Genomic DNA, 27484 nt, shown 5'->3' with positions numbered 1-27484 from the left:
GTCAAAGCCCGAATATGAAAACGAAGAGCCTTCCTCGGGGAGTTGCCAGACAAAACTATTTCACCGTATTTGTTGCCAGTACCATGAGAGAGTCCAACCATGTTAATGAGCAGTTTATACTCTACAATATCCTGTTGTCTGTGGGGGAAAACATTCGGATAATCACCCGTAATAAGAAGCAATTGTCATTAATTATGGGGCAAAAATGCAGATAACTGGATGAAATGGCAACCGATATAATAAGTATTCAATGGCGACGATGAATGATACAGTATTAATGGAGTCGTGGGTAATAAGGTAATGTGGTTACAGATCAGAATAATTCTGCTGTAATGTACAGCTTTTGTCAATCCATTGCTAGATGAAGATCTCACAATGCCGTGTTAGTCATGGGGCTGTTTTACAATACTTCACCACACTGGACAGTGCAGGTGGTGGTGGTGATGGTGAAGGCACCATATTAACACCGTAATGCCAATGATTGTATGTTTCATGTGTGCTTTACAGCACGAAAAGCATGTATCTTAAATTTGTAAAATAGTCATTTTTAAATATGCAGCGCTTTATTTTTCATTCAACATACTTTTGGACATTTCTTGGAAGAAGAAAAAAACTAAAAGTTTATCTTGGCAAGGTATACGCTTTATAACACTTGAGTCATAAAAAACCCCAGCAAAACCTATACTGTCCACATGTGAAAAGACAAAGGTGCAGCCTTGAAAGTTCTTGCTCGCACTACTTATGGCAGAAGCACTTCCACTCGAATGTATTTTTCTAAATCTAGATTTGAAGTTTTCGTGACTGCCCACGTCAGCAATTGTTTATTGCTGTGGTTGTCACACCTGATGACGGACGCTTGTGTTGTGCCCGAAAACGTCGTGATTGAATTTATTTTATTTTATACCTACGTGACTTTACTGAAAGAACCAAAGAGTATGGATTTTTCTCTATTCTTCCACGCGAGTCAGATGTCTTGCAAGAGGTCGGAATATCCACACTTGACCTCAACGCACGTGACCTACCATTTATATACTGCCGGGTGGACAGAGCTGCCACTGTCTAAATGGTTAGCGCACTGGACTTGCCATCGAGATGTCGCGAGTTCAATCTCCCTGCGCGGCAGTTTAAACAATGGACACGTTTATCCGATCTCCCATCCATGTGTTGCCCCTCCATGGTACAGTATTACATTAAGCGTAATGTATTCTTGGTTGTGTATTATCATGCAGTTGTGTTATGTCACCACAATATAAATGCCTTCAAACCAAGATAATAAATAATAGAAGAGCCCTGGGCTTTTGCACATGAAAGCATCGCATTCTCACCGGCTTTCGCCTGCACTTTTGGGTAAAATATACATCACACGAAGAAGGGACGTTTTCGCGATAGCTTCAGCAGCAAACATGCATCCAGATTCAGCCGAATGTTGGACTCGGTGGAACCAAAGCGAACAACACTGCCAGTGCGCTGACGTCTGAATCGCGGGTTCCACGTAGGAGCAGCAGCAGCAGCAGCCGAGAGGGCTGGCGTGTGCCCAGTGAGCGTGCATGCTGCTGAATAAGGCTGGCGTACGCAGGGTGTTCTCTGTAAGAAAAGACTGAATGTTCTTTCAAAGGTCACCATCCTCCACAGCCACACTCCGGGCAACCTTACGATAATATTGTGGCTTGTCCCGCACAAATATTCGACATGACAGACAGCGCGCACGAGCGGTCCATACGTAAGAAGGTACTCCGGGCGGACATAAAAACGAGCTTTGAGCAGTGGGTTCTCAAGACGCAATAACAACAACAACGCAAAGGCTGTGAAACATAAATGGCTATGGTACACAGTACGGCACGGACATTTCACCAACGTCAAAATCAAACCGGCTGCTGCCAACATCAGCAAACCAGTTCACACTTGCAGTAAATTTGGGAATCAACTTATACAATATAGCAAAATCGCAGGACTCGTATTCAGGAGGGTCCTGCATTGGGTTTTAATTTTTCAAGTTGTCTTCAGCCAATGAATGTGTTTACAGAGTGTTTACACAAGTGGGAGGAAACCGGAGCATGCGAGGAGGCAACACTCCATCCCCATACAGATGGAAACAGATGGCGATTTGTCCATCCTCGACGCCCACGGGAAGGGAGTTTCACGGCATTTGTGTGATCCACCGAGCTGGATTAGAGGCGTGCATCACATTCAAAGCAGATGGGCTGAGAATGAAACTGTACGTGTAGTGTGTAGTGCTGAGGTTAGTGGCTCTCGTATTGATTAAATGCCTTTACGGCTGCTGTTGCAAGTGACCTCAGTGTCAGGGGTAAAAGGTTGAGCATACCCTCAATGGGTTCCTTGAGCAACATGCAGATGCTGTATTGATGGCTTTGGTCTCTAAGCCTTAACAAACCCCCCCGTCAAATAGCAACCTACGGTGGTGGTTTATATAGAACGGCACTGCCGTACACATCCTCAACAACACAATTACTTCTGTACACAGTTAAATGTAGGCCGTTTTGGGAGAACTACGGTCACACATTCCACGATAAGATTAGGGGAAAACAGGTCAACAACAGCCCATAGTTTTGGAGGATTAGAAATACAGTGGAGTGCATTCCTGTGCAAGTGAAACAAGAAATGAGTGGAACACGCTAATGATTTCAACGACCGAAAATTGCAAGTCTCCAACATAAATCAGCAGTTTAACAATCACGTGCCCATATGCTGTAGTTTAAACGCTCGTGTTTTAAGATCGCACACACACATTGCAGAGCATGAACTGGTAGCATTCGACAGACTAACTGGGACTGCGTGGAATAATCCCAATCAAAACAATGTTCTATCTGCAACAGCTGACGCAGATCATCAAACGTAATCGTGTTTTAATAAACTACTTAAGATAAGTGGGCTGTGATGATGCCTGAAATAACTTTAAATTCGTAAAAAAAAAACCCTTCTAATATGTTCAATGAACTGTGCCATCCTGAAATAACACTGAACACGCAGACAAAAATGACACCGTAAATTTTGTCAACTTTAGCCAGAGGTTGGTGACTTAACTGATAACAGGCGGTTAATGTTGACATTGCCAAGAGAGGCACGTATCACAGACACTGCACTGCCACTGGTTCGCTTGTTTACGGTCGGGTCTTGACCATCCAATTTCCAAAGCAATGACATTACGTGTTGGCACAAATAACAAAAATCACATTTGTCAAATAACACTGCCTTTAAATAATATTATTCGTTACTCTTAGGTAACTAATCGTATGCCTGTTGAAAAACTGGTCATCAGAAAACATGTAAAAAATATAACTAAAACATGTTAAAATATAACTTTCGTTAGGCCCCATGAAGTTAAGTGCAGTCTCTCCAGCTTTTATTAACTCACCATCTCTCTGGCCTCTCTGTGTACGTGCTATGAAGAAGGGCCATTGTCCAAAACGTCACCGATTATATGTTTTATTAAGTCAGTTATTGATGAATGTGATGAGCACTTTTTATACGTTTCAGCAATGCAATGATGAGTGCAGTAATTCCGAAATCACATGGAATACTGTAACGATGTGGAGCAATGGCGCAGTGATTAGCACGCTGCGTTATGAACCTGCCGACCCAAGTTACATTCCCGGTCACGGCTGATATTGCTGGGGCAAGTGTTATCTGAACCGCTCCTGGCCCAACCTTTATCAAACTGCGCAGAACAACAAACAAAGGAGGGAGCATGCCGAAGAGGACAACCACCATGTAGACAAAGCGATTACAGCTAATTTGGAGGAGTAATATGGTTGTGGCATCGCATGATAAAGGGATGCCTTCATCCAACAGTGGATAGGCCACAAACGATTATAATAATGATCATATTTGAGGGATGGTTAGCACTCACCACTGCACACCCGTTCCCTAACCAGTACCATCATCTGGTTGTTAAGAGCCATCAATACCCCCGTGTGTAAGAACGCAGTGTTTGCATCAACACTTAAATTTGACAGCCTGGTGTGAACGGGGCCTTAATGTGCAATTGCAAGGCTGACGCTGGGTACTAAGGCAAGCATTCTCTTCCCATAAGCAGCCAGGCGTTTGCCTTTTAATCATTAGCTAGCCGAGGGAGGCTGGGCACAAAGACGGGGATTAGGATTTTTTAGAGAGTGGGGATGGTGGTGGTGGTATGTGGGCTGCTCACCAACAGTTTCCCTGATCTCACCACTAACAAAACCGCCCCCTGTGGGCATCAGCCCCCCACCAGCCCGGCCTGCCTCTTACCGTCGCCTTAACCGCATCAGTAATCAAGGCAAGCACATCAGCAAGATCCCACCAGATACAGGTTTCTCGCACTAAACCGCCGTAAACACCAACACGCTGGCTTTAACAACGTCCGAGTAAAAGGGACAAGGTACAGGATACACGGCTTGGTGATGTAAGAACAGTTTATTGCATGCCTGTATGTAAATTGGAGTACTCAAATGTACACAACCTTGATAATAAGCATGTGGTTCAAACATGAGTAAGCACGTGGTTGTTTGCATATATGGAATGAAAAATTGTGAGCTAATATGGAATAAACCTGTGATAATTAAACATGTTTAACCACAAGAGTACAGTATAGTATGAATTATTATTAATGCAGTCAATCTCCAATTACCACGGTTGGCTTCGTACGTTGCAAAAGAAGTTCAACATATATACAATCGTGATTTTACCGAAACATTTACTATAAAAATACAGTGCCATGAAGAGTTGTAAAAGTATTGTGTAGCATTATTCTTAAACATTTGGGTTGCAACACTGTAATGGTGCAAGGTAGCATATATTATTCATCCCTCCAGCGATTCCATGAAATGTTAAATTTGAGGTCACAAATCAACTAGAGGGTTAGTTCAAAAGTGGTTTTCCAATTGTGTTTTGTCTCGTTTTTACTAACTCAGTTGTAACGTTTACAGTTTTTTGTTCATTAAAAAGAAAACTATTTTTATATATAGTGTACTGTAGTTGCACGAATTGCAAAAACTCAATGATCACGTGTTATAATTGTTGTATGTATTGTGGGCATACAAATCGATGTTATACCATACGTCATTACAATCCATCGTGGTAAGTGTTATAGCCCACTGCTTATGATTATTTTTTATTTAAATCACCCATTTTTTTCTGGCATCGTGCTAACATAAATGTACAACTGGCCCATTTACAACAGGGCCATTAAAGAAGCACAATGTTTCAATAAAAATATATCATTAAATAGCTCACCTCATGTATTTTAGGGGCGACGATGCTGGCACTAGTCACGGCGGAAAGGTTGAGATGAGGTCGCTAAACTATTGGGCACAAATTTACTCGTTGAAATGTCATTGCGTTCACATTGTTCAACATCGCAAAAAATGATTCCTCTATTGATTACGGCGACTTAATACAGAGAGCGCACTTGGAGCTATGAACCATTTTGTTTGGACTCCCACATGGCAATGATGTTTGCACGTGAACTGTTGAAAAACTTCTGCAATGTGACAAATTTTGTCGCTCAGGACCAACAAAACCTTTGTACTTTGCGACAGGGCCGACCTTGATGTTTAAAGCACTGGCCCACACCCTCTGCCCACATTCATGGCAATTCAATCACCAAAAACCAGCTTTGACGATGGTCGGCACGTTACCAAAAGAAAAATGCTGATCGAGTTTCCAGAGACACGTGCAAAAGGGCAGGCCAGGGCTTATCCTTCACCATTTACTTGTTCCCAAGTGCAGCTGAAGTAGAGCATATTTGCAGACCTAAGTAATGTAAATGAAACCATTGTACACTTTCTCCGGAATCCAATGTGCTTTACATGCCTTGTTTCTGACTTAAACACTATTTTAAATCCTTGGATGTATACATGTCCATCCATCCACCTATCCTGGCCCCTGCCTCCTTGTTGGCTCTGGAGACCGGCGAGTTAGCGTTTTTTTTTGTGCATTGTGCAAACTAAACAGCGCACCAGTCGCTAAAAGCAGCAAGTTTGATTTATAATTGCAGAGAGAAATATAAACCCGAGCACAAAAGAGCTCATTACAGCTGATTATCGCATGGAGGGCTATCGCGAATAGGTCAATTCATTCTCCATCGGGTTTTGACGCAAAGCAGCGTATCCTTTTGAACACATTTCATAAAAAACTGCACTCTTCAAATTTACCCATAAACGCCAACACTTGTTAATGCATACCGTATATTGTTTACCACGATGTTAGCTTTTGTTCACCAAAAAATTGTATGTGACAGAAGTATAATGCAGTAGGCATTCTCCCACTGCCTCCATAAAGTAATTTAACACAATCTACGTAACTAGCCACATACTTCAGCGTAATCCAATCTGGTACAGGCATAATGAAACACTTATTCACACCTGTTGTCTATGATTCCAGCCTCCCATAGGGGCCTATCTAATAACCGGGGAGAAAGGCATTGGCGTAATTGTATAACATACACATTCTGTGGTCTGTGGGATCAAGTTTTTTTATATATATATTTTTGTTCCCTTAAGCACACTTTATATTTTGTCCTCTTCTAGACGAGGAAAGGAACAAAATCATGACCAAAACTGGGGCAGAGAAGAACACTTAAGGAACCACAAAGTATACAATTTAGACAAAACATCACACTTAAGCCAGAGCCTGTATACATAACATTATGCCCTGGGTTGTGTTAAGGGAAACTTTCCATCTCGAGCTGTCCCCCAGTCCATCCGGCCGGCCCATCAGTAGTGGCACAACGTCGTCTTTTCGCAGCACGAGGGCTGCCGCTCTGTCACAGACAGCCACAAAGGGCCCATCGATGGGACAATGCGGGCCCTAGCAGGGCCCACGGCAGCCAACGGGACACACAAAGGAGGCTTGTGGGTGGAGGGCGTGACGGGATCAGGGACAACAAGGCCAGCCGTGGTCAGGGGGGGGCCTGGTAAGTCAATGCTTCTGATGGGTTTGGCACTGGGATGTTGTTGGTAGGAGGGCTGTCACTTTGTACTTCGCGGACACTGCGAACGCATGATTCTGCATTCCGCATTTACGTGCGCAAAGTATTCTATTTACTGAATGCAATATTTGAAATCGATACGTGTCCAATTATAACGGGGACTTTATTGCACGCACAAGAGGACTGTGCGTTAACGTTGACGCAACATTTGTTGACGTCAAAATGAAATCACGCTCCAGAAAACGCTTCGAAGCTCTTTCAACAGGTGCTGTTGCAGTGCCACTGCTCTGCAGATAAATGTAAAAGTACAAATGTAAAAAAGTACATCGTGTGGCACACGGGCGTACGCAGTGAAAAACATTCTTGTTAAATTGTAATCGAGCAATTGTCCGGGAATTACCTGATCGTTCAACTGTATAAGCTTCTAACATGGTTGTCAGAAGCAGCGCTATGTACAAAAGACAAACTGTATGTGGAAGTCGCAAAGTTGCCTCATTTACACAGGTAAGTATAGTACATTAAGACGATGGTAGGGGCTGCTAAATCATGATCATGAATGTTGCCTAACAGTGCTAGTACTGAGCAAATAACAGTGACATTCAAACATTCAAGAGGCAGTGGGAAAAAAAAGCTAATTTATGGTTATTACATTACAGTGAGATCTAAGTTTTTTTTGCGTGACAGCCGCAAGGCCTCTAGCAAATGCGAGGTCAGAGTAAGTACAAGTTTGATTGCGTGTCCTTTTAAGATCGACCACAGAGTCGAACTATAATATGCAGGGATGTTGCTTCGAGCGGGCTCCACTCCAAACCCCAATTCTGTGAAGGGCTCGCACGCCACACCTGTGCAAACGACTCAGGCATATGGCTCACCTATGCAGTATATTAAAAAGAAAGCTACTTTGTAACACGGCTACAATCGGGTGAGAGCAGCAATATTACAGCATCCGACTCTCGCAGCCACGTGGTGAGGCTGAAAGGTGGTGCACCGTCTGTCCCTCTCTTCATGCGGTGGGCAGAGCTAATCTGCTGCTCGGCCCAAATGTGATCCGTTCCCCTGGGGCCCGATCTTAAATCTGCAGGAATGTAAACACCCAAAGAGACTATCAAGCCGTCTTTAGCGCGGTTGCCAGAATTCAGAATTATGGGGCAGCCGCAGAGACTACGGGTGAGCTTTGCGGATATCCCAACAACAAGGTAAATGGCCTTGTGGACATTATAAAAGACGTTCTGAATACTTTTGCTCGGAAAAAAAACTATTTTGAAAAATAAAATATTGGCACTGTGCAATGATTAACTGGTTGATTAAGTAATTTAATGGGTAAAAAAACATGATCACATTTTAAACGTTTCTGGTGTAGGGAATTTGCAATGTGGATTATTCATTTGCTCAACACAATCTGTCACTTCGCATTTACAGTGTGCAATGCGTGCATGCCCTATTGTATTTCAGTGTTCAGATACCTCTGGTTGCTACCGAATTTAAAGCCAAATTGCATTGTATACAGTTCAGTAATTGCATTACATGGGTCACTCAACTAAAGAATGTGCATAACAATGCAACAAAATGAAAAGATAAATCCTGCATTATCTTTCTGCAGTACAGTAATATGTAAGACCTATAAGGTCTTTAAAAATCGACCCCACCCCCATCCTCGCAATACAATGAATTGCCATGATTTGGGGTTTAGATTCAATCAAAGAATCAATGTTCTCTCTATTGTGGTGAACGAAGCTGTGTCTAGTGGAAGCAGAGGCCACCAAAACCCATTACGTACAAGGCATATGAATCGAAAGTACTGTAGTTGAATCTGACATTAATAGCTAAATGCATGTATTGCGAGTGTAAGAATTAATTTTACCGATCAAATCGATGCATCGTTGCATCCTCAGTATCAAGGTACACTATTTAAATTATATTCAAAGCACACAGATATAACGTTAATTAGCAAACAATACTTAAGTTACTGCCTTAATGTGTAACTGGAGAAACGTGTCACTTTACATTTGCTGGGAATTACATTGATAATGTGACAAATCTTTGAGCGGATTGCTGCTCATGGAAGACGACAGTTTTTCTTACAATACTTTAACCACATACACAAAATGATTGACAGGCTTTGTTTTGCCAGGTGAGAAAGCGTTGACATTTGCGGCCACCTTAAACAGGAAGACCAGAGTCAACCAGTGACATCCAATTCGGCGCAATGCATGCTCAAGAATGAACAAAAAGAGCGGAACGGCAACAAAGAAAAAGTCTCTCGCGCAACGAAGCGCCAATGCTCGTTAGAACGATTAACCTTAAAATGAAATAAATACGGACAAAATGCCATCGTAACAAAGAAAAGCTGCACAAAGTAACAATAGAAATGTGGTGAAAGCAACAATCTGAAAGTATACACGGCGATCAGCAGCAAAAGTATACAACAAAAGGTTTTTTTTTTACCAATATGCTTTCTCGTGCGGTTTCTAAATGCAAAAAAAAAGTATTGAACATTTTTTTTACATGGACCACTTTTATTTTTTAAAAAAATTAGAGCACGAGAACATACACTTGGCGTGCCTCTTTATACCGATACACCGCAGTCGACAAAGCCGGTGCCTACTGAAACTTACTACCGCACCGCAATCCTCTTTTTTTAAGTCGTCGAGTTTGAAACGCTCAAGAAAATATATCCGCAAAACAGAACAGCGAGTACAGCTGGGTTGTGTACGCTCCAGAAACGCAGGAAATTCCAGCCTGGGGTAAGCCATCCACATCCCCGATCCTGTTACTGTGACTGCGATTGGGGGGTGCTGGAGGCTTGGGCATATTTAGTATTTTGAGAGCGAGGCACACAATCAGTGCCTCGGCACTTGGGATGGAGGGAGGGGGGAAAAAAACTGGATGCGCATGGTGTTCATTCTGTTTTCTAACACGGCAGCGTTCATCATGATAATGACTTTTTTTTTGTTTAAGCGGAGGCAGAGGCGCGTAAATAGTTTTGCTCGTGCAGTAGTTTCTGAAACAACTGCGTTTGCATTGGCAAACGTTCGTCTACCGTGCCTCGCAGTCAAGAGACCAGCTCACCATTTGACTGCCATCGTTGAGAGCGCGACATCAACAAATGAGCACGTGAACAGAAAACTGCAGCATGTCACACATTATTTCAAAGATTAGTTTTCATTTAAAAACAGCTGGTATTTTATGTAAATGTAATGTATATTACTAATGTCTTTTACGTGCAATGCACAAAGTTATTTTCAAAAAAAGGATGTCATTGCAGGTGATATGGATATTTAAGTTTGAGTATATAATGGCTGTGTGGAAATGTATTGTGCATTGTACAAACTACTGCGGTACATGTATTTTAATTAAAAAAAATCTTACATCAGGATTTTAATTACAGTGATTATTGTGCTACCCGAGCCCAAATGTCATTGTTCACCTTGGCACCAAATATTTACAGTAAATGTATTCCATAATTACTCCACGACATTCGGAGAATAATACAATATATCCGGTTTCAAAATTGAATTATCCATACATGCTGTCAATGCTTCAGAAACCTGTCAACCAAGTTACCATCAACCTCGCTCGCCCGCACAATCGATATCCATCACTCCTGTGTAACCACTCTCCAATTACAAAATAATATCATTACATAATATAGTTCATAAGAAAAGTCGTGCGTTTCATTCTAAAAACAAAAGTACATTTTTTTAACAGTCAGTCTTCCACTTGTTTTTTTTGTTCCAGTGGTAGAATAATGCCACGTTTTGAGACGTAACAATTACAATAATATTTCTTCCATTGTGTACAACGGTGGTAATGACCAACTCGGTCCCTCCATTCAATTCGGCAAAAGATAGAGCTCCTGTGCGAGCAATTACCGAGCTTATCTGCAGTGTTAACAGACTCCTGGGGCTAGACACATATCCATCTCGGGCCCCGAGACACAAACGGGCCTTTGTGTGCGTGTGTGTGTGCAGGCATAAATGTACCCCTCCCCCCAAAACAGCCAGCTGTGTCCAAGTGCCCCTGAGCCCATAAACCATTCCGGATTTCTCCCACATTCATTTCTTCGCCGAGGTTCAATTTAAAGCACGATTACTCAACCCATTAATTCAACTCTGCGTGTTTATATTTACACGGGATGACTGGGCGACGCTGTCAGGGTAGGGGCCCAAGCACCACCATTAGCTTCTGCTTATTATATTGTTCACGAAGTTGCCTCGGAGGCAATGCAGAGACGGTGGTAGATATACCGGTTTACATGCGCCGTGTTGATAAGGTACGTTTGTTGAGAAACACTTCACGAATGTAAATGTAACATGAAATCGGCTCACGTGTGCAAGGGGCTAGGTTGCATTACTAGTCTAACACGGAGGCTTTCGTGACCAATATCCATAACAGGTTTTTTTTGGTTAGATCACGTAAATTTCCATTGCTATGCCGCAGGTTGCTTAGATGGTGACAACAGTGGATTGATCATGGCTGCTGATGATAGTACGATAAATCGCTAAACATTCTAAGACATTGGAGGGGCACAACCAGAAACACACATCAGTATAGATATGCAACTCTGGGGATTGTAGGAGGCAAGCCAGGATCAAAATAAAGAGGTAAGCGGAAGCAAGTCTTGAGTGCTTTTGGATAACAGACCTTGATAATGAAGAGTAACATTCCAATATGTCAAAGGACGAATGTTTTCAATGAGCGTCTAATACCTGCCATGACAAAAGGATCAGAAACGTGGAATCTGCCAAAAAGGAAATTGAACAAAAGCTGAGAGGTGCGCAAAGACACGTGGAGAGCTGCAACGCTTGGAATTGCACACACGCAAAGGGGGCACACGTTGGTCGGAACTTGTGTAAAGTGCAGCCATCATATTGATTAAGTGGGTGTTTACAGGACACATTCCTGGACGGAATTATAGCAAATGTGTACTGTACGTTGAAACTTCTTCCGCACCGTACGTAGTCGACCGTGCTAATCGAGACTGACGAAGGAACGGCAGCCAAACACAGGATCGCGTCTGAGAAGAAGATCATCACAGAGACGGAGCGATGAGATCAGCCCGAAACGCAGGATCGAGATGGATCATTGCGTCCCGTGACTGAGTGGCAGCGACCACAGAAAGGAAGCGTTCATCCAGCAGTGGATAGGCCATTCCCGATTACGATGTTGATGAATTAATAATCCATGTAGAAAGCATAGTATACAACGAAGCATTTCAAAAGAGATGTATATCATTACAGTTGTATGTATACAAATGCAAGTGCATTATGTATTTTGCAAGTAAATGAGTATCATTTTTTTAAATATGTAAACTCAGCCACAGTGGTAATGTTGGCTACCAAACAAAGCAGGGCTTCCTTCGGGCACATAACGAACCAGTGTTATTCCTCTCGCAGTGTACGTTTTCAAGATTTGCAACGATATCCCCCTTCTCCCAGTGCACACATGCTGGCAGATGTCCGTTCAACTTGTTTTGTACTGTGCCACAAGTGCAGGAAATACCAGTGACCGTACGTCGACATTCTACAACATAACTGAACAGTTTGAAGCACTGTATTATGTACACACAGCAAAGTTGGTCCACATTACATGTTTCGAATGAAGTGCATTCCTGTTGGATTTGTTTTTATACAAAACGTAATTGTGCAATAATCAGAGTTAACTGGCACACGTTTACTTAAATTACTCCAAGATAATGTTCCACATTTAAGAGAGCAAGAGCCGATGTATGTGCAATGCTATACGGTATATTGTAGAATACACACGTTCAACAAAAACAAGCACCCTTAATTGATGCAGTTCAATAAATTAGAATCATCAGTCATGATCAATCCACTGCTGGTGTGATAGAGGTCAAAACCGGGGTGAGGTCACTCACCACTGTAGACATTGGCGAGAATCGAACTCGAGTCATCGGGTTTAACCAGTTGACGGAAGGGCGGAATTATTATTTTTAAAAAAAGATTCATCAATTTATATTTAGTGCTTAGCTCATTGTGAATGGTACAGGGAATTGAATGAAATTACATAAACATATCCCCAAAAAACAAATATGAAACTGTATTTGGACCCCAGACAAGGTTTGGTATGGGATGTTAGGTCAAAACAAAACGTTGTCTGGTGTCCAATGACAAATTCATTATAATTTGGATTTCTAACCGCACCACTTAATAAAGCGCCTTCCTCTGCTCGTATGGAAATAGTGATTTAATTGCAGCGCAATTGGGAACATGCGTGACTCTGGGGGATCATGTGGCTTGTAGACTCGTAAGGAGTGAGTGGGTGGCAGGGTTTTGTCGGATATGTGCGACAGAAATCCATGGCCAGCGGCACCATGTGTCTGCGGACTTTCTGCCAAACGACTGTCCCCCGTGATGTGATGCATTGAGTGAAACTCTGAAATGTCACAGAGCCCCCCTCTCTCATTCCACATACGTGCACACAAAACACACGTCGAATATTTTTGCATGTTTAATTCAATTGCGTACTCGTGACATATTTGGTTCATGGAAAATCTTCTGGGTTTATGTTTTTCGATTATTGTGGCCAGCAACGCAATGCAGTCATGCTAAATGAAAGCAGTCAACGAAAACGAAAGGTGAGACACAATAAGGCTCTAAGGTTAACATAGTCACAGTACACAATAAGCACTAAAGCTCTCAAATTCCTCCAGGTCTGGTCTCGACCTTTTCATCTTATACAGCTCAGTGGGGAGGATTAACGTGCAAAACAAACACAACGTAATTGTGAAATTGCAAACTTTGATTCTAAAACAAGACACATGATTGCATCTTTTGCCAAATAAGGGTCTGGTGATATTTTTTTTACAGCCCTTTTGATAATCCACTGGTCGTTGCTGGCCTTCTCAGGCTGTGTTATATTGATTAATACTGTAATACGTTTTATTCTTTAGAAAAAAAAAACCTACCAAAATCATCTCCAGTCAATGCACATTCATGAAGGGGGAATACACAACCATGACAAAACAAGGAATTACACATAACTAAACACAGTACAGTATTGTTTATATAAACAGACAAGCAGTGTACGGGATCTACTACGGATGCAATGGAAAAGCCTCGAACCTTCTGTGTGAATTGTGAACAGAGGAGTGTGACAATGCGATTAGAAAAGAGGAGAATCCGTTCTAGACTGGAGGATCCGCAGAAGAGAAGGAACAAGCTACCATTACGAGGAGATTAATGTGCAGATCGGAGTAAAATATGACCGAGAGAGGCAAGGCCATGTTTGTAGCAGCGGGGAGGAAAGAGTAATGAGAGTAGAGATCAGAAAGGTGAGTAGGTGCGAGGTCATGAATGATTTGAGATATCCGATAGCTAGTCAGATGTAAACGTATACACAGAGGATGCTTGCTACCTGTATGTTACAAAGACACTAACCATGAACACATACCCCCCCCCCCACATGTGTCTGGGTTAGAGTCGACAGCTCATGCTGCATTCAAATCGTGATGGTTTGTCATGCCACTCACTGGTCACGCAACTGACTGATCAAGCCATCCAATTCACGTGGAATTTGTTTATATTATATTATTAGAGTGTGTCCTAATGTGATGTTGTATACAGTGTATACATGATTTGTCCTGTACACCGTATTGATATGCTTAGGAATTTGGACGCTACAAAATGTACAATCATTATCACCAATGCGGATTCCAATACTGTACAACTATTTTAATCCCTTCTGTGCTACGAGTCTAATTTTGAATGTCCTTTGCTTTACCGCTCAAATCCGAAGTGTCAACCCAGTAATTATCTAGTGTTATTTTTGCATCGCTACAAAAACCACTCACGAATGACAGCTGCTGGATCGGGTTCACACTCTTTTAAACACAAACCAGCAACACACTCGCAGTTTCACATCACGGAAAATTTGTTTCATTTTAACCGGTCTAAAACACTGTGGTGTACAACAGCAAAATAAGACAGCATTTGTGTTCCCAAGGTTTAAAAAAAAAGACAAATCACGTTGACAATATCCAGATTTGGCAATAACACACATGTTCCAAAACCAACCCCCTTGAATACCACATGGAATGTCACTTTTATATGCCTAAAATAAAATGTACCGTTATATTAATGCTGGTTGACGGGAGTGTGTATCGACAAATTGGCACACATGTTTGCATTGTCGGTGGCTGCTACAGCACAACAGGAATCTTGCTGCACTGCTCAGCCACTGTGTATGGCGATAAGCTTCGTGTATACTAGGGGGGTCCCCCTTTGTCTTACCATTCACGTACTGTTATTGTATTGTCTCCCCCCGAGTGGAGGGAAACGTATTACGTTTAATTCTGAGAATTCCTCGATAATATGTACACACACACACATACGAAACTCTACAGGGCTGTAAATGATTGGCCACCCTTTCCTTATGGGCACAACAAAGCCCAACCAAATCCTCCAGATAGAACAACCACATACCAACACACACAGCCTAAAATGCGCACTACATAACAACAACAAAAATGACAATTTACTCATCCAGGTATGGCCGAGTCTCAAGAATGTTTTTCAGGAAATTCATGCCACGAATAAGTGGGTTTTGGCTTCATGCGGGAGAAAGGAGACGGATGAAAACCTCCACCTTGCCAACCATAGATCACAATCTTTATTTAGACTGGAGGAATCCAATGAGCTATGAAGCTCTTTGTTCACAGATGTCCAGTAAGGAGAGATGTCCGAATCAGACGGTGACACTCAACACCATCTCATGGCCAGCTTTCCCCAACCACACGTCTACAACACCTGGTAAGCACTTTATCTACGATCACTAACCAGGCTAAGGACCTGCTTAGCTTACGAGAGATCAGGCACATTCAAGGCGATTCGGTCGAAGGTTCACGCATGTGGACAAGCTATTAAGTAAGCTCCTGATGAACCCTGAAAAAACAAGGCAGACTTTTGAGGCCAGCACAGTGCGATAAGCGTCCGCCTTTGTATCTCTGGTGGCGACGTTAACGCACCGCATCAGGCACTAATTTGGGGCCGAGTCGACCTCGGCGAAGCCCAGGACCGGCTCAGATAATTGCCACTGGTGTTGTCCGTGAGCACACACACAAAGACGAAGATAGCCCCGTCTAGGCTTAACAGACTGTTGGGGCAAGTGCTGTTGACGAGCACCTATGAAGACCGGCACGGCACACACGAGTGGGTGGATGGCCAGCCTTTGTGTCTCCCCAGTGGCGACGTTTACACACCGCACCAGGTACCCATTTGAGGCCGAGTCGAACTAGGGGAAACCCAGGACCAGGTTTCAGATAAACGCCACGGGTGTTGGCCATGAGCGGGAATCGAACTCGGGGTTTTCGGGTCTCCGAGGTTCGTTGCGCGACCGCGTTCACCGCAACACTCCCGTTCCCAACAAGCAAAACACAAACACATCGCACGTTACATACATACAGACACACGTTACATACATACAGACACACGTTACATACATACAGACACACGTTACATACAGACACACGTTACATACATACAGACACACGTTACATACATACAGACACACGTTACATACATACACACGTTACATACAGACACGTTACATACATACAGACACGTTACATACAGACACGTTACATACATACAGACACACGTTACATACAGACACGTTACATACATACAGACACACGTTACATACATACAGACACACGTTACATACATACAGCCACACGTTACATACATACACGTTACATACAGACACGTTACATACATACTGACACGTTACATACATACAGACACACGTTACATACATACAGACACACCATACATACATACAGACACGTTACATACATACATACAGACACGTTACATACATACATACAGACACGTTACATACATACAGACACACCATACATACATACAGACACACGTTACATACATACAGACAGACACGTTACATACATACAGACACGTTACATACAGACACACGTTACATACATACAGACACACGTTACATACATACAGACAGACACGTTACATATATACAGACACACGTTACATACATACAGACACACGTTACATACATACAGACACGTTACATACATACAGACAGACACGTTACATACATACAGACAGACACGTTACATACATACAGACACACGTTACATACATACAGACACACCATACATACATACAGACACACGTTACATACATACAGACACACCATACATACATACAGACACACGTTACATACATACAGACACACGCTACATACAGACAGACACGTTACATACATACATACAGACACACGTTACATACATACAGACACACCATACATACATACAGACACGCACGCGTACATACCGAGAGGTCGAGGTGGTTCCTCTCCTTGTGGGACACGGCACGGATGACCCCGCTTCTCCATTGCCACTCGTGTATCCGCTCCAAATCCGCACTGCCCTCGGCGGAGACGCGCATGAACCTCTTGCCTACCAGCTCCTGCCTCGGTTCGTTGGCCATGCCTGGCGACATCAACGGGTCGACATCGCCGGGTGCACGAGCATCGGAGAGAGGACTCAACACACACAGCAGCAGCAACACTAACAAAAGGAGACGATGGGCTTACTTAGAAGAGGTTATCCACCGTCTAAACTGATCCTCCACCTCCTCCACCTCCTCCTTCCGCCTTCACCTACCAACCAACCCCAACCTTACACCAACCCCTAACCGCACGCGTGCTCTTCTCGATGCAGGCAAGTGAACAGGGAGAACCAGCGCGGACACTCGCTCTCATCGCCGGTGGCTACGACAGCTCTCTCTCTCTCTCTACACGCGGGCCAAGTGGCGCACAGATACACGCCACGTTCCCGTGCTGGCTGCCTGGGGGGGAGGGAGAACGAGAGGGGGAGGGGAGGAGGAGGAAGAGGGGGAGGGAGGGAGGGAGGTAGGTGGGGGAGGGATGGAGTGGAAGGGGTGGTCGGAGGGAGCCGGCGATGTGGAGGGGAGGGAGGGAGGGATGGAGGTTGGGGGGGTTCATGCTGCCGTGGGGAGGGAGGGGGGTCATGCTGCCTTTGGGTGGGAGGGGGCGAGATGGGAGGGGGATGGGGACGAGTTGGAGCGGAGGGAGGGGGGTGCTGCGTTCCATCCAGCGCGCATTTGTAAAAATATACACGTCCAAATGTACACGCGAGATGAGCGAGAGAGACGCCAGCCAAGGCCGGCCAACCACGCCGGCTGGCTGCTTATGGCTGGGTTGTTACTATCCAGCCGCTTGGTATTTCGTCAACAGCAGCAGCAGCATTAGAAGCCATCGTCTCTCCACTGCTGGATAAACAATGCCATCACTTGTGGGAACACACAAAGCCTGGCCAATCTACAGTGAGGGAAAAAAGTATTTGATCCCCTGTTGATTTTATACGTTTGCCCACTGACAAAGAAATGGTCAGTCTATAATTTTAATGGTAGGTTTATTTGAACAGTGAGAGACAGAATAACAACAAAATCCAGAAAAACGCATGTCAAAAATGTTATAAATTGATTTGCATTTTAATGAGGGAAATAAGTATTTGACCCCCTCTCAATGAGAATGATTTCTGGCTCCCAGGTGTATTTTATGCAGGTAACGAGCTGAGATTAGGAGCACAATCTTAAAGGGAGTGCTCCTAATCTCAGCTTGTTACCTGTATAAAAGACACCTGTCCATAGAAGCAATCAATCAGATTCCAAACTCTCCACCATGCCCAAGACCAAAGAGCTCTCCAAGGATGTCAGGGACAAGATTGTAGACCTACACATGGCTGGAATGGGCTACAAGACCATTGCCAAGCAGCTTGGTGAGAAGGTGACAACAGTTGATGCGATCATTCGCAAATGGAAGAAACACAAAAGAACTGTCAATCTCCCTCGGCCTGGGGCTCCATGCAAGATCTCACCTCGTGGAGTTGCAATGATCATGAGAACGGTGAGGAATCAGCCCAGAACTACACGGGAGGATCTTATCAATGATCTCAAGGCAGCTGGGACCATAGTCACCAAGAAAACAATTGGTAACACACTCCGCCGTGAAGGACTGAAATTCTGCAGCGCCTGCAAGGTCCCCCTGCTCAAGAAAGCACACATATACATGCCCGTCTGAAGTTTGCCAATGAACATCTGAATGTTTCAGAGGACAACTGGGTGAAAGTGTTGTGGTCAGATGAGACCAAAATGGAGCTCTTTGGCATCAACTCAACTCGCCGTGTTTGGAGGAGGAGGAATGCTGCCTATGACCCCAAGAACACCATCCCCACCATCAAACATGGAGGTGGAAACATTATGCTTTGGGGTGTTTTTCTGCTAAGGGGACAGGACAACTTCACCGCATCAAAGGGACTATGGACGGGGCCATGTACCGTCAAATCTTGGGTGAGAACCTCCTTCCCTCAGCCAGGGCATTGAAAATGGGTCGTGGATGGGTATTCCAGCATGACAATGACCCAAAACACACGGCCAAGGCAACAAAGGAGTGGCTCAAGAAGAAGCACATTAAGGTCCTGGAGTGGCCTAGCCAGTCTCCAGACCTTAATCCCATGGAAAATCTGTGGAGGGAGCTGAAGGTTCGAGTTGCCAAACGTCAGCCTCGAAACCTTAATGACTTGGAGAAGATCTTCAAAGAGGAGTGGGACAAAATCCCTCCTGAGATGTGTGCAAACCTGGTGGCCAACTACAAGAAACGTCTGACCTCTGTGATTGCCAACAAGGGATTTGCCATCAAGTACTAAGTCATGTTTTGCATAGGGGTCAAATACTTATTTCCCTCATTAAAATGCAAATCAATTCATAACATTTTTGACATGCGTTTTTCTGGATTTTTTGTTGTTATTCTGTCTCTCACTGTTCAAATAAACATACCATTAAAATTATAGAATCATCATTTCTTTGTCAGTGGGCAAACGTACAAAATCAGCAGGGGATCAAATACTTTTTTCCCTCACTGTATGTAGGGTGCGCATACCCACACACTCACGCCACAATCGAAATGCGTATTAAACAATGGCAATTCTAATTGACAATTATTCACCCAGGAAGCATCACTGAATCTCAAGATGTGAATGTTTGGCAACAATACCATCAATGAGTGTTCGGTCCGCGTGGGAGGAAACCGGAGTGCCCGGAGAAAACCCACCACGAACACGAGGAGGAGGTGGTGACGGCTCACGCAATAGCCATCGCTCACGGCCCATAGTGCCCGCGACCATCATCCATCTCACTCCTGCAAATGAACTGATCTAATCGCTCAATATTTCGCGGCGGTCGGTCGCTTATTTTAACTGCAATTCTGTCACCGGTCTCGTCCGTCGGCCATCATCCAGTGCACGTGTTGGTGCAGACAAGTGAGTACAGCTACGCGAGTGGCAATCTTCTAACGCCGGACACGCCACATAAATGACGTCACGCGATTTTTGACGATTTTTGACCCCCCCCCTTCGTCACACGGCGTCACAAAAAGTCAGACCCCCCCCCTCAATTGTGACGTCACAAAGCTCTGCCCCCCCCCCCCCCCCAAAATATAAACATGCTTCAAATCGAATTTTGATTTCAAGCTTTCGTGACTGCAGGGATTCATATTCTTGGTTCTTTCGGTAAAGTCACGTAGAAGGGAAACAATAAAATTATAAAAATATAAAACAATAAAATTCTCACGACGTTTCGACTGCAACACAAGCAATCATCATCAGGTGTGAAAACCACAGCAAATTTTCTTGCTGTGGTTTTCACACCTGATGATGAAAATTTGCTATGGTTTTCACACCTGATGATGATTGCTTGTGTTGCAGTCGAAACGTCCTGAGAATTTTATTGTTTTATATTTTTATTATTTTATTGTTTCCCTTCTACGTCACTTTACCGAAAGAACCAAGAATATGCTTCAAATCGCTTTAAACTATTGTCATTGTAGTGCGTATTTAATGTGCCGCTGTACTCTGATGTTGTAGGAGAAAACATTTATTTAAAAGTCTATTTAATTAAGTAGAACGTGTTGTCTATATTTATTTAAAGTTGCGCATTTTGATGTGACGTCACATTTCTCAACCCCCCCCCCCCTTCGTCACACATCGTCACAAATGTCTGACCCCCCCCCCCCTAGGTATGTGACGTCATTTATGGACGGCCCCTAAAGTACTGTACCTTCAACATCATCAACAGCATACTCTTTGGTTCTATTCGGTAAAGTCACGTAGGTAAAAAAATAAAACAACAAAATCACGACGTTTCGGCCACAACACAAGTAGCCTTCTTCAGGTGAAGGAACAGAACTGTAGGGACGTTCCTTCACCTGAAGAAGGCTACTTGTGTTGTGGCCGAAAAGGTCGTGATTTTTGTTTTATTTTTTACCTACGTGACTTTACCGAATAGAACCAAAGAGTATGGATCCTTGCAGTCACGAAAGCTTCAAATCTAGAATCATCAACAGCAGCCATTGGCTATCCACTGTTGGATGAGGTCCCAACTTACGAAGTCGCTATCGCTCACGTCCGGTGCTGCATTCATCCATCCCACTCGGATGCACAAATTGATCCAATCGCCTTGTCTGCAAGGTGGTCAGTCGTCCTCGTGGACACATTCTTTATCTCTCTTGGCTCGGCTTTTGCTGTTGAAAATTCAAGAACGTCTCACGCCTGTGTGTGAGACGCCAAGCAGACGCTTTTTTTTGTATCCGCAATGTGATGTGTTGCTAGAAATGCTGTCAGTCGTGTGCGTGTGTGCAAAATTGTCTTTCTGAAAATTCTGTTTTTTCCCAAAAATATTTTGGGTTGGAAAACATTATTTGTGTGTGTGTGTGTCCTGTAGCTGTTCGCACCCTGCGCTATAAACCTGGTGACCCACGTCCAATTCCCGCTCACGGCCACCACCAGTGACGATTATTTGAACCGGTCTTGGGCATCCTCTAGGTCGACTCAGCCTCAACTGAGTACCTGGTGCAGTGTGTAAACATCGCCGCTGGGGAGACAAAGGCGGTCAGGCATGGTGTTGGCCACCAACCACCTTGTGTACCATGCCAGCCTTCATAGGTGCTTGCTAACAGCACTTGCCCCTAAAGTATGTTAAAGGCTATAAGGGGGATCTTTGTCTTTATGTATATAACTCTGCCTCACAACTAAAAAAAACGTTGCATGCAGTTGTTTAAATCACGGTTGCTTGAGCACTGGCCAAAAAAAATCCCAAAATTCCAAGCGACCAGCAACCGACAGCACTGTCGAGGGAACAATATAATAGATATGATCTAAAAAATACCACTTGGGCCAAGAGGCGATGGGAGGGAAGTCGAGCAATGCGAGGAAAGAGGCAGAGAAATAAGGCTTCGCACCTGCAGTGTGGTGGTTGAACACACTGCACTGTGGATGAGACAAAATTGTCTGGTAGATAGCCCAGTTTTCAACGTGGGTGGATGATAAAGCTCGCAGTTTATGTGCACATGAGCAATATGTCAAGGGCCATCACACTCACAATCCTATTTGTTGCCAATTTTTATATATATAAACCGATGGAATTGGTCTTGGGAATTCACTCAAAGGTGCAATCATCCTCAAGCTTGGAGAAAAATCGGGGAAATCTGCATCGTTCCACAAAAGCTTACAGCAACACCCGAGGACATGGGATGGTGTTGTACAGTATTTTAAGAGGATAAATTTCGCGGTTTGAGTCACTGAAAATAATATATTTGTCCTGCACCAACTTCGTCGCACACACATGTTCACACATACATCCACTGCTATACACAAAGACAGAGGCAAAGATCAGCCATATAGCCTTAACAGACTGTTGGGGCAAGTCATGTTAGTGAGCACCTACTGTATCAAGGCCAGCACTGCACACGAAGGAGTGGGTTGCCAACACCACGGCCTGGCTCCCTTTGTCTCCCCAGTGCTAATGCTGACACACTGCACCAGGTCATAATTTAAGGCTGAGTCGACCTATGCATAAACAAACATGTACATGCTCATGCACATATACTCCTGTACATAATCATCATGAGCAATGGTCGTCTATACCCAGCTGAATGAAGGCCTCTTCGAAAGCAGCCACCACATCTCAGGATCCTGCAATTATAATAAATCCACCTTGTAGCACCCGCACTACTGATTTCATCGCTCCATCTCCTCGGCAGGCATACTCTCAGCCTACAATAAATGCATTGCTTGATGAAACACCACATTTACATTTAACCAGGCGGAAGCTCAACGAGACAGCCGTGTCTGGAAAATGCGTCCAGGAAAATATATAAAACTGGTTTTGCCTTGGGCAATGCGGTCTGTGTAAATGAGGCCTAGGTATGGATTGTATGCACCTACTGTGCACGCTCACTGTTGCTAAGCGTCTGCACATGCAATAGATAGAATATTCCAATGCTGCACAGACCACGCACGGTATCAGATTTTTAAAGTACGGTACTCTATTTCAACATCGCTACCATCAGCCATTGTCTATCTACTGCTGGATGAAGCCCTCTGTCGCCATCAACATCCCTCGTTGCCAGTGTTGCTACCGTGTTCACCTTCATTACGTGTACATGAACGTATATCTTATTCGCCCCTTGCAAAGTAGCCAAAGCAGAATATCCCTGGCTTCAATATTCCACGAAGCTTATGGGCCACAAACCGCACAAACCATGGCAGATGCGGCCACCCAATGATGCACAAATGGAAACATCTTAAACTCTCCAGCAGTGTGCGACTGTGGTCACACTGAACAAGGCCATGGAACATATAACGTGGCGCAATGCCCGATACACAAAACGAAGGAGGAGGCATTATCACAACCATACACTCTGCTACTCCTGACGCGACTATCTGTCTCATCAACCACCACAATGTCAAATCACACTCGTTGCTCAACAAAGGAGTAGCAGGCGGTGGTTGTTGACCTGTTCTTTGGCTGCTATTGTCACCAGTCTCATCCGCAGACAATCATCATCTCATATTGGTGTCGAAAAGCTGGTGTACGTTTATCGTGTGAGATGTGCAGTGACTGCTGCACACAAGCCGAGCGTTGGTATTCACAAGGCAACGGCGGTGTGGTTTAAATCCTCCCTCAAGACGCATAATGTATCTCTCCTCTTGCTTGCGGTTCTCTAAATTAGATTGTCTTCTTGGTTTTCCCTACCCTTGCCCGATAATACGTTTATGTTAATTTATAGTGCTTTAAATACCTGCCTGGTGGAAAGGGGCTTCATAAATGCAATTGATTAATATTATTAATACTGTACTTTACATAATTATCATACTGCATGGTATAATGTGCAGTACATATCGCTGTCCACGATACAATTCAATGCTGTGTAAAGGCCTTTTCCACGTCGTCATATCGGTCATGAGGGTTGGTGTTGTTTGACCATACTTAACCACATCAATCACTCGCCACAGATTTAGCCGTGACCGGGAATTGAACTCGTGTGGCCAGGTTGATAGCGCCACCTCTCCCTCCATAGTGTATATTCAGGTCTGTAACAGAAACAAGCACTGTCATTTGAAGGACATTATAACTCTTGCTTGTGTGTCAGACGGAGGGCTCTCACCAATAATAACACAAGGCAACCGATACCAAATGTGCTTATTAGGCTGTGACTGCTGATTAAAATATGAAAGCCCAGAGGTTGCCTGCTTAAACAGCTCCTGCAGGGAAATATTTGTCCAATAGACTAAAATATAATTGTGTTTTTTTTCTTCCTGTGGCGAAATAGACTCCTATCGATATCTTTTTCTTCTCGGTAGCTAAAACTCCCATTACTGCATGGGGGTTGAATGCTAAGATTTATAAAACGCTCCAAAATGAGACACCCCTCCCAAACCTGTACCTGATGTAAGTAAAGCAGAGAATTGTGGTTAAACACACCTACTATACTGGATTATAAGACGCACCTAGTTTGCCTTAAAATATAAAGACATTGTGCATCTTATAATCTGGAGAATACACCAATTCTTAACGTGTGCCTCTTCTCAAGTACAATCAACTATCCTCAGACATTTACGTGTTTGTATTGAATACTGCCACGGTATTACGGTTAGCCTACTGGACTTTCAATCCAGAGGTGGCCGATTCACCAATCAACCTCTTTGCGCGGCAAATGAAACAATTGAATTGTTTCTCAAATTCTCCCCCAACCCCACCTCGGCCCACCCAGTATAATCTTTCGGCAACCCGCTTGTGGTGAGGTAAAGCGTGGGTACTCCCAGGGGACGTCTAAGGGCTATCTGACCATGGATTGTGGTAATGATGATGATGATGACTCCCACTTCTAAAAAAAACATTGTCGATTCGTCCGCAGATGAAAATACTACGGTTGGAGAAGCATCATCTTGGTGAGATATTTCACTCCCGACAATTGTTTGGACATTAACTCCCACCTCTTCCAAGATGTTTTACGGATGTGAACGACAGATAAAGTAGGTCAAATGCTCTCAAAAGGAGGTCTCTTAGAGTCCCTCGAGCGAAGACTCTTCCGCTGGCAGTGACGCGAGCAAAGTAATTTCAGAGGTGAAAATTAACTTTAAAAAAAATATCTATTATGGAAAACATTCTTGATCTTAGTCACTGCTGACGTGGCAACGCGTGGCAAGTCACGGTGAGTGCGCTGCGTGACCGCGTGGGTTTTGTTGTTTGAGCCCTGGATTGCGCTTCGGGATTGTCCCATCAATCACCTGGCTCGCTCTTCTGGATTGTCTTGCGTGTAGGAATGGGTGGCGTCTGTCTCTTGGTCGTGTTGGCACCTCCCAGGCAGACTCGCGTTTGCCGCATTGGGTTTCGTTTAAAGCCCTTTGTCCAATCCACTGCTGGGTGAAGGCCAGGAATACAACTTGGGTCGTCGGGTTCCTAGAGCAGTGCGCTAACCACTGGACCACCACTGCTAAGCCCTAATACTGTACAGTAATGGACTCAACTAGTATGGACTCAACTAGTATACAACATACTGAATATACATATACAAAGGATACATATATATTAGCACAGCAACATTCAGTACACCCCAACCTAATCCACATATTGATGGAAACAGATTTAACACAATGCACTTACAGGAATATTGAATCTCGTCTGCTGGTACAGAAAACATGTTCTTGTTTAGGTTTAGTTGTACTTTATTTTGGCATGACTGTTTGAAATGGCTGGTCATATCTCTATCCTTTCCCCGAATCGCGCATTGAGAAACCTATTGTTATCTAGACGCTGTATAAGTCACACTTATTTTTAGTCGTTTCTTAATCCTGTCGGCCACGCGAATTGTTTGACCATACTTCACCGCGCCGGTCAGTGCGGGTTGGTGGTGGGCTACCAGGGCCGGTGCAAGAGTTCCATTATTCGCCACTTGCGTTATAGCCACGGTCGGGAATCAAAGTCAGGTCACAGAAGTTCACAGCGCAGATCTGGGAAGCTCAGCAGGTTGTGCGCCTGGGTGAGTGACCACGATTCACCAAAGGCAGGCGTCGTAGGCGTGCGTGCAGTAGAGGGCAATGCAGCTAATCCATTGTTGTTCTGAACACTCCAACCGCACCTTCGTCATCACGGGGTGTGTCACGCGTACCATAAGCTCGTCAACACATGCCTGCCTACCAATGTCCTCATTCGCCGTTCCCAGGCCCCATGAACTCTCCCGAAACCAGGCACTGCTCCAGGGACTGTCCAGTACACTCCCGGTGGGATGGGGGATGGCTTCTGGGGATCGGGAGAAATGGAGAGGGAGAAGCGACCCTTTTATTTTAGCACGACCTTGTTTACAGGAAGGACATACAAAAAAAAACCGTAGGGGGTGTTGGCACATTTATTGTACCAACAAGTTTTGACTTGACTGTAAGAATTTTAAAAGCAGGGTATGAGCCTTCAGCAAGGGGCGAGGTGGGGGGCGTGGGGGGAGAAAGGCGGGTTCAGCCCCCTATAGCCATTCCTCCCCGACGTTACGGGATTGGCAAGAAGTAGCAATGTTGGTGCTGGTAGTGCGGGTACTAGGGATAGGGCCCCAAGTAACTTAAGATACCCCTGATTCATAACAAAAAAAATTAGGGGTGTTCAAATATAATCTCAAATTAAATCCTACTAAATAAATATAAAACACTGATTAATACAAATAGCTAATTCACCTCTCCCCCCCCTTCTCTCGTCTCACTAGATACATGTTTTTGGTCTTTACTGACTTCTCTCGTCTTGCCACATCCCCTAGTCATCTTGCAAACATTTTATACGTATGATTTCGTCAATTGAAAGTCCCCCAAAACAATGTCTACATCTCTATTTTATGTCATTTAACTGAGATCGTATTGATTGAAAAGGGGGGGCCCCCCAATCTCTCGGCACCACCACTGTTGATGTCACCGGTTAATAGTTTGCTTGAGACATTCTGCTTGGAAGTGTCGGTCTGAAAAGCCAATCAAGTGGGCTGCTGGATTTACAAAACAATAACAACAATATATAAGCACGGTGTTTATTTATTTGTAGAGGCACCAGAGTTCTGCTTCTTGTTTGCTTTCATCCACTTGCAGGTCACAACCTGGTGGTGGTGTTCATAATAAAGGTTTTTGGGTTAGATCGGGTTATTTATAAATGTGTCGTAACCCTCCACCAC

General features: G+C 44.1%; 1 protein-coding gene across 4 annotated transcripts in view; it reads right to left on the bottom strand.

Moving 5' to 3' along the window:
• Window positions 1–17769, bottom strand: part of JMJD1C (jumonji domain containing 1C) — a 136019-nt gene extending 118250 nt beyond the window's left edge. For 3 of the 4 annotated variants that reach the window (XM_032950747.2, XM_032950749.2, XM_032950748.2), the window contains exon 1: window positions 17254–17769. In XM_032950747.2, the coding sequence (XP_032806638.1) occupies window positions 17254–17421 (168 nt within the window). In that variant the 5' untranslated portion in view covers window positions 17422–17769. The remainder of the gene's footprint in view (window positions 1–17253) is intronic. The other variant, XM_032950750.2, reaches the window with a different exon arrangement.
• Window positions 17770–27484: the final 9715 nt, after the last annotated feature.

Source organism: Petromyzon marinus, chromosome 9 (assembly GCF_048934315.1).
Source record: "Petromyzon marinus isolate PM22_M1 ecotype Great Lakes invasive population chromosome 9, UKy_Petmar_22M1.pri1.0, whole genome shotgun sequence".
NCBI lineage: Eukaryota > Metazoa > Chordata > Hyperoartia > Petromyzontiformes > Petromyzontidae > Petromyzon > Petromyzon marinus.
This window is presented reverse-complemented; position numbering and strand designations above follow the sequence as displayed.